Here is a 9,011-nt window from a genome sequence, read left to right as displayed (position 1 = left end):
CCTTACAGAAAAGCAAACTGTCATCTGCAAAGAACAGATGGTTAACACGAATGGGCCCAGTTCCAATTGGTATACTTGAGATGCTGCCCTTCAATTCAGCTTGATTCAAGAGGCATGAAAAGGCTTCTGCTACCATGATAAAAAGATAAGGAGAGAGGGGGTCTCCTTGTCTAATTCCTCTTGATGGATTAAAAGAAAAGGTGGCCTCTCCATTAACTAGAATAGAGTATGAAACTGAGGTGATGCAGGCCATGACCAAACCAACCAATCTTTGATCAAAACCCATCCTTACCATAACAGCTTTAAGGAAGTCTCACTCTACTCGATCATAGGCTTTACTCATGTCTAGCTTGAGTGCCAGATAACCAGCTCTACCCCTCATTCTTGTTTGCATGGAATGGAGTGTCTCGTATGCAACTAGTACATTATCAGTGATGAGTCTACCGGGAACAAATGCACTCTGGTTCATTGATATTATCTCAGGAAGAACAGGCTTAATTCTGTTTGCTAACACCTTGGCAACTATTTTGTAGTTGACATTGCACAGATTGATTGGTCTGAAATCTGTGACTCTCTTTGGGTTCTTGACCTTTGGTATCAGTGAAATGAAGGTATCATTCACACTAGATAAGGTGCCACCTTGGTTTAGGATGGCAAGAGCAAACTGGCAGGTCTCTTTGCTTATGTTATCCCATTGAGTTTGGTAAAAATGGGCTGGAAACCCATCAGGACCTGGGGATCCAAGTGGGTTCATCTGGAACACAGCCTCTTTAACTTCTTGCTCTGTGAACTTAGCCAGCAACTGGGTGTTCATGCTGTTGGTAACTGTTGGATTCATCCCTTGGAGGCATTCCTGGTATTCAGATGGACTTGATGAGGAGAAAATGTTAGTGAAATACTCATGAAAAACCGATGCTATCTCCTTCTTGCCTTCAACTATCTGCCCATTTTGGTCCAGAATCTGTGTAATGGAGTTTGTTTTCCTTCTTTGATTGACTTGATGGTGATAGAATTGAGTATTTCTATCACCATGCTTTAACCAATATTGTTTAGCCCTCTGTTTCCATTTTTGTTCTTCTTCAGTCAGAGCCTGTTTTACTTCTTCCTGCAGCTGTTTGATTGTTGGGCCATGGTTGCCTATGTCATCATCTTGTAGGTCAGCAATTCTCTTCATCTTCTGCCTGAGTGAGCCTTGCTCTTCTTTCCTTCGGGTTGAATTCCAATGCTGCAGTGCCTTGGAGCAGTTGGCCAGTTTGCCATTGATTACTGAACTAGCACCACTGCCCCCTGTTGCCTTTGACCAGGCAGCTTGAATAATAGTAGTGCATTCTGTCTTTAAGGTCCAGGCAGCTTCAAACCTGAATCTTGAGAAATTCCTGCCACTATCCAAAGACCTACTAACTAATGATACTACTAGTGGAGAGTGATCTGATTTTATTGCAGGGAGTACCATACATGTTGCATTATGAAACCTCATATTCCATTCTTCATTAGCAAGCCCCCTATCGAGTCTTTCCTTTGTGAATCCCCTTCCACTTCTCGTGTTTGACCATGTAAATTTCAGACCCCTTGTATTGAGTCCAGTTAGATCACAAAATTCAATGGCCTCATGAAAGGCCTCTAATTGCTTGTAGGGTCTAGTTAAAGCACCCATTTTCTCACTTTGACTAGTGATTTCATTGAAATCACCTATACACATCCATGCTATGGGGGCTGTTGGTTTCAGAACTCTTAGAAGGGCCCAGCTCTGTGCCCTCTTAGATGTCATTGGATGACCATAAAAGCTAGTTAGCATCCATGGGGTTTCATTAGCATTAGTTTTAACATACACACTGATATGCCATCTAGAAAAGTTGAAAAGTTGAACCTCAATATCATCCTTCCATAGCATTGCCAATCCTCCACTACTCCCTTTACTGTCAACAACTAAGCAACTATCAAATTTGATGCACCTTTTAACAGTCTCAATTCTGGCCTTGGAACATTTGGTTTCCATAAGAAAGACCAAATTGGGGCACTTATCCTTAACCAACCTGTTAAGGATCCTAACTGTCCGAGGGTTCCCAAGCCCTCGGCAGTTCCAGCTTATGATGCTCATCTGAATTGGCAGGGCTGAAAGTCAGCCTCTGCCGTGTCTTTGGTACCTCTCCCTTCATGTTGCAGTGTAACTTTCCCTATTTTCCTAGCTGATTCCTTAATAATCCCCTTTCTTTTAGTTCTGCCTCTAGTCTGGGTGCCAATTGTGTCCAGTTCATTTGTATCCTCTCCTATGTCCAGTAAAGTATCATGGTCCATTAGACTTATGTCTCGGGCCCTCCTCTTCCATTTCCTAGATTGTTCTTTTAGGGGTACATTGATGTCAATCTCCTCGAGAATATGTTCTTGGTTCCTTACTTCCTCTCTATTTTGTTCACCAATGCCATTACCAGCCCCTTTTGCTTGCTCAAGCCCTTGACTCTAATACCCCTCAGGTTATGAGATGTTTGTTCCCCTTGGTCAAAAGGTAGGTCCTCTGGACCGAGGGTCTGTGGTGAGTTGGCATCTAAGGGTCCCCCTTCACTAAGTCTAGTAATGTTCCATTCCCTAGAAACGGCCTCTAATAAAGTAATTGGGGCCATACCTGGCCTTTCCACTCGTTTGTCCTTCCTGCAGCCAGACTTGATAGAAGCATGGTCTGTCCTTGGAAGAGTGGTTCCTTCCTGTGATTCTGCACCAGCTACAGGCGTGTCAGGTTGCTTTCCTGTGTGGTTGGTCGATGTTTCCACATCATCATCATCAACCTTTCTTGCTGGGTAGCGGTCTTGGTTATGGCCATGTACCTCCTTGTCAATCGATTTTAGTTTGGTGCCTTCTTTCTGGTTGGTTGCACGAAGCCAGGCACCATATTGAGCTTCATTTTTGCCATGTAATGACCTGGTTGCTGCAGGTTCAGGGCACCCAGCCGTGCCATGCTTAATTATACCACAGCCAAAGCAGAAATTTGGGAGCCTTTCATATTGGAATGCTACCCAGACCTTGCTCCCATTGAAGGAGCTGATAATACCTCGCATGAGAGGTTGTGTAATGTTAATATTAACCTGAACACGCAAATAAGGGCCCCAACCTATCCCTTCCTCATCCACATCCACACTTACTACCTCTCCCATACTACTTCCTATGCTCAAGCCAACCTGCCTAGTCATTCCACCCAGTGGGATATTGTGGAGCTGGATCCACATTGTTTCTGAATCAAAGGCTATATCTTTAGGTGCCATCATCCCATCATACTCCTTGAGGCAGACTAAGTTACGGTCAAATGTCCATGGCTTTCCTTGTTTGACCTTGTTCATGTCATGAGCATTACTGAATTCTATTAAGAACAGGTTGTCCCCGACAGTTTTGAAGAGAACCACCCCTCGTGGCTTCCATATTTCTCACCATTGTACCCTGGAAGGCCTCTTTGTTTATTTGCTTATCCACCACGATCAGTCCCAGAAGGCACATTCTGCCTCTTTTTGAAATCATTTCCTCTATTGTGAAATCAACTTGTATCCCCACCTGTTCAGCCTCAGTAAGTCAAAGCTTGCCTCATTGTTTAAGGAGTGCTGAAGTCATCTCCTTCCCTCTCAATCTGAGCAGAACACAGACTAGATGACAATCTTACCTAAAGTAAGACAGAGCTTCTCAACTCAGGTTAAAGAGAAGCTAGAGTTTCTCTCACTAAGTTAGAAGACCGATGAATAGCAAATATTAAATACACATACTTTAACACGCGTATTTTACATTATCTTACTTCTTTATTTCTTTTTTCTTTCTTTCTTTCTTTTTTTTTTTTTTTTTTTTTGGTACATTGATCTTACTTATAACACAATCCAATTGACAAGCGTTTCTGTTTTCGGACAAAACGGTGGAGGAAAAGAAAGGAAGAGCCCAAGTTAAGAAATGGCTCGGAGTATCTCCTACGTGACTGGCTCTCAGCTACTCTCTCTCAAACGCCGTCCTAATATGGCCATCATCGATGTCAGGTTTATTCACCATCACACTCTCCTTTCTGATTTTGATTTATATCTTGGGGCCGGAATTTGCTACGGAAACGTATATTGAGCTAATTTTGATGGGTTTCTAGGGATGACGAGAGAAGTTACGACGGCCATATTGCTGGGTCTCTGCACTACGCGAGTGACACTTTTTCTGACAAGATACCCAACCTTATTCAAGAGGTGAAGGGGAAAGATACCCTTGTTTTCCACTGCGCTCTCAGCCAGGTTTTGTTGTAGCTTTCAAACCCTGTTACGACCTTATCTTTGATTTTTGTGATTTCTCCCTATTGGGTATCTCGTATAGTATATAATGGTTTTGTGGGGGTGGGAAGGTGTTCTATGCAATGGCTTCCAAAATTCAATATAACCTGTAATTTCTTAGCTGCGGGGAAGATATTATTGTTAATACCACTAATCAATTAGCTCTTTCATGATTTTTCTCATCCAGTCACATAAAAAAATCTAAGTAAAATGCAGTCAAAGACCTGAATTGCGTTTACTTCCTTTTCCGCTGGTGCTCCTTACGGTTATTCTGGATCTTTCAATACGGCATTGGGATGTGCCAAAAACTCTATGTTTTGGTGGGAAATAACTGAATTTTTTCACCAAATCTCTGGTCCTACTATAATACTGGTTGATTGCAAATTTCTGAATGAAGTAGTGCAGATGATTATAATTATTTCCAGTCATCTAGTTTTATTTGGCTATTAACATCTTACGTATCCTGTTTAGGAATTCTTCCAGCTCAGTTGGATATGAATGTCCAAGACAATATCATGTCATTTAGGATTCAGTCTGGAAGGGGACGTGAGTGTATATGCTGTCTTTATCCACTAATCTGTTTTTCAGGCAGAACGTTTGGGAAATTCAAGTTGGTTAGTGAATTGTTTGAGTAACACACTTAAACTTGTCTTGACTTAGTTAGGATGGATTATCATATTTTCCTTGACGGTTTCTGATGGTGCGCCAAAGTTGGAATTTCATAAATGATTATCTATATAATCACTTATGAAGTAAACATGATGGATGCTTGGGAAGTATGTATATCACGACTGAGCATTGCTGAAAAAAACAAAGGGCAAATCAATAGCAAAACACTTATTTCGAGTTGGAGAGACCACATGGTCTGTAAAAAAATTCCTGAATGAATGGTTCTTTATTATTCATCGTTCCTTCAATAAGCAAACAATTATAATCATAATAGCAAAATAAAGCTTAGTTTTAAACAAAACCTATTGCAACTCCTCAAGCAATTGCACCACCTCAAGTAGTTGCACTGCTATTCTTGTCCTGTAGCATATCTCTTCACCAGCCAAAGACTTTGTGCTCTTAGCACCCTAGCCTTATAGAGTAAAATATTTATGTTGTGTGAGGGCTGTCTACGACTTCTTCTACTTCCATCATTAGATTCTTATGTTACTATTGGCTTTGATGAATTTGTTAGCCTCCATGTTCAGGCCTTTTTAATCAAGTTGTCTCTCCATAGAGTTGGAAGAAAGGGCATCCTAGGAACATTTGGAGGTCACTAATAGGAAGTTTTTGGACAGGTGCTCACATCCAGAATTATCCTTCTCTTTTAGTTAAAGGTTTGAGTCTTGTGGTTGAGTGAAGCATGATATATGCATTAATGAGATAAAAGTTACAAAGCAAGTGGAGGTGGGGCAAGATGATCTATTAGGAAAGAACTATTTAGAAGTCAGGGTGCTATGTAAAGACATATGAAGTGGCTGCTTATTTGAATGTTTTATACATTCATATACTATGAGTATCCCTTTTCTTTGAGATCACTGTTGAAAATGACTTTTTCTTCAACTTTTGCACATTTCGCTATTTCAGAAACTTATGAGCCCCAGAACCTCTAAGGAAAATATGATATGAGAAATTATTCATCAAATATCAACTTGCTCCCTTTCCTTCTTACTCAAATGACCCTACATGGCTGCTATGAGAGATCAGTGAGATCTTGTCCTAGAATTTGATGCTGCTGAATGTAGGTACATTGGACAATATATGATATACATATGTGGATGGGTAACTGCTCTCTTAAATGCATCCTTGGAGAAAATTTTTCGGTAGTCTTCAAGATACTTCCTACTCTATTATGTGATGCCCAAACTTATCAATATATATAAACACACACACACACACACACACACACACACACATACTGTGACTCCCCCATATTCTACATCTGCACATCATTTAATAACAAATTTTCGTACAACAATTGTTATGATTTCTTTTCTTAGCAATTATTATACCGAACTTCATTCATAAATTCTATTCCAGTCTGACTGAAACTCTTTTGTAAAATTTTTTCTATAAGATAAATGTTATTAATAATTAAATAGGGTGTAACCCTGATATACAGGAAGTATACAAAAAAAAAAAAAAAACACTACCTAATAGCTTAAGGAAAAAATATTTTTTCTTTCTAAATTTTTCTTCTAGTCATCACTCCTTATGTACGAGCTGGGGGGGTTTCCTGAAATATCTACCCATTGTTATGGTTCTCTAGGTTCGTGGACCAACTTGTGCACGAAAGATTGTCAATTATCTTGAGGAGATGAAGGAAGATTCAGGAATAAAGAATATTTGGGTCCTGGAACGCGGCTTCAATGGCTGGGAAGCTGCTGGTCGACCTGTTTGTCGCTGCACAGATATCCCCTGTAAGGACGAGAGTGCATAGTTATCAATGGAAAGAACTCCTGGACAGGAAAGAACGATGGTATGTTGTTGGGGTCATCTACTTACAATCAGTTTACAGGGTGCATGTCCAAACAATATATTCACTTCGTAATATAGAATTATGTAATTTGATGATGTTCCAGTTTCTACTCAGTACGTTTTATCCTTTTTCTACTTAGTGAGTTATTACGGGGAGAAGCCCACAAATTCTATTATTGGAAGAAAAACAGTTTGCTGTTAACTACAGTGTAATTTTCCTTCTGTTTCCAGGATGTTAAAGGAGGAATTTGCATGTTTGGATACCTTCTAAATGGAGAACAGGATACTCTAAATTTCTTGGATAGCATCAATTTAATATGTACAATATGGAATATCTTGATTATTTCAAATTATGTTGATGGGTGAAATGACTAAAATATCCTGTATTTTGTACCAAATAAATCTTCTTCATTTAAAGACCCTACGCAACACCTAGCATCTTTGCAATTTAGATGGTCATGGTAGGCATTATGGTCGGAACTCTTAGCATTTAGAATGAGAGTGATGGATACATAAAGTCGGTTTCATAATATTTATTTGATATTTAATGTTCGATAAATTCATTTAAACAACTATAAATGCTGTGAGATATGTTGGAGTATTCACAGATTGAGCAAATGGAATTAAAGTTCAAAGTAGCACGTGTTAAAGTAGAAAAAGATGCAGAAAGTTAGTTATTTTCTGTTATTGCCTTTTATGTGTATAAATACATTTAGTACTTGTAATTATGTAACATTCCATTCCTGTAGGATAGAGATGTTAATAACATATATAATATAATACCCGGTAAAGAGACTCGACATTCTGAAATACCTCATTTATTGAAAATATTAATTGAAAAAAACATAAATAGTCTCTGGAACTTGAAACTGAAAATAAAGTAAAACATAAACTAGTCTTAAATAAGACTAGTTATTGAAATGACATAAAAGAAAGCTAATTATTGTGTAATTGACACTTATTCCTCTCTAAGTCTTTATACTAGAACTACACCTGGCCATCCAGCTCTACGTCATCATAATCACCATTTGTGGCAATAAAACATAGAAGAAAAATAGAAAGACAAACAACAACAAAATGAGTAAAATACTTGGTAAATAGAACATCACATAGTAAAATATTATTTAACTTAGCATAGACTTAACTCTTCAAACAAACATATATCATCACAGATTCTCATAGCATGTCTATACACCATTTACATGAGCAGAAAAATATATAAGCATGGCAAACATGTAGCGTGAATGCATGAATAACTTGTTTATCTTGTGTTTAATATATCATATGGTGAATCACGTTTGAGTTTGGGGCACCCCATAACTTATCATGAAGTGAAACACGCTTGAGTCCGTACTTCATTTAACTTGCATGGCATGGAGTGAAACACGCTTGAGTCTGTGTTTCACTTATCTTGCATAACATGGAATGAAACAAGATTGGATCCGTGTTTCACTTAACTTGCATAACATGGAGTGAAACATGCTTGGGTTCATGTTTCACTTAACTTGCATAACATGGAGTGAAACATGCTTGGGTTCGTGTTTCACTTAACTTGTGGTAACCACGCTTGAGTCTGTGGTACCATCTTAGCATAACTTATGATAAACACGTTTAGGTCTGTGTTATCTTAAAATATTTATCTTTCTTAATGCATGAGAACTTTCTTAGACTTCATGGACTTTTCTAACATGTCACATTCTTGTATATGGCATATTTATGTACATGACATGGCATAACATGATATATTCTTATACATGGCATTTCTTGTACATGGCATAGCATAGCATGACGTGATCTAACATGATTTAAACATTATGACATTTCATGGCATACATGATCTACGTACTACATGAACATAGAATACATGATCTACTTACATGGACGTGGCATACATGATCTGGTTATTTTATTACATGGCATACTTGACTTAATTTACAACATGGACATTTCATGGCATATGCGACTTGAATACCACGTGAACATTACATGGCATACCGCATACATGACATGTTAATAATATTCAATCTATCAAGTAATAAATCCTTATATATACAAGCATCATGCTAAAATTCATCCAAGATCGTGAAAGGAATCTAACCTTAACTTGACTCTTGGCATAACGTAAATAGCCATCATAAGCACATCATATTTTCATTTATAACAATAATATTTACAGTACACATGCATTTATATGATCATACTATTTACCTTTTAGTGTTGTTTCCTAATTTTCAACTTGTAGCACGTTACCTATACGAGATGCTA

The 9,011-nt window shown here is 38.4% G+C and overlaps 1 protein-coding gene across 2 annotated transcripts; it reads left to right on the top strand.

Annotated features, from left to right (window-relative positions):
- Nucleotides 1-3,841: 3,841 nt before the first annotated feature.
- Nucleotides 3,842-7,057, top strand: LOC122277702 (dual specificity phosphatase Cdc25). Of its 2 annotated transcripts, XM_043087793.1 has the most exons (4): nt 3,842-4,004; nt 4,106-4,244; nt 6,538-6,747; nt 6,978-7,057. In XM_043087793.1, exons 1-3 carry the CDS (start codon nt 3,922-3,924, stop codon nt 6,706-6,708), a joined length of 393 nt encoding a protein of 130 aa, XP_042943727.1. In that variant the 5' UTR covers nt 3,842-3,921; the 3' UTR covers nt 6,709-6,747; nt 6,978-7,057. The 2 variants fall into 2 exon arrangements, with proteins under 2 accessions (XP_042943727.1, XP_042943726.1); XM_043087792.1 differs by having other exon boundaries at nt 6,538-7,057.
- The last annotated feature ends 1,954 nt before the right edge of the window (nt 7,058-9,011 follow it).

This window comes from Carya illinoinensis, chromosome 9 (genome assembly GCF_018687715.1).
Source record: "Carya illinoinensis cultivar Pawnee chromosome 9, C.illinoinensisPawnee_v1, whole genome shotgun sequence".
Classification (NCBI taxonomy): Eukaryota; Viridiplantae; Streptophyta; class Magnoliopsida; order Fagales; family Juglandaceae; genus Carya; species Carya illinoinensis.
This window is presented reverse-complemented; position numbering and strand designations above follow the sequence as displayed.

Bases quoted from the DNA above. Each gene is read 5' to 3' on its own strand.
- LOC122277702 (XM_043087793.1), top strand. From the start codon at position 3,922: ATGGCTCGGAGTATCTCCTACGTGACTGGCTCTCAGCTACTCTCTCTC. The intron at 4,005-4,105 runs GTTTATTCACCA...ATGGGTTTCTAG, and splicing joins ATGGCCATCATCGATGTCAG to GGATGACGAGAGAAGTTACG. The intron at 4,245-6,537 runs GTTTTGTTGTAG...ATGGTTCTCTAG, and splicing joins TCCACTGCGCTCTCAGCCAG to GTTCGTGGACCAACTTGTGC.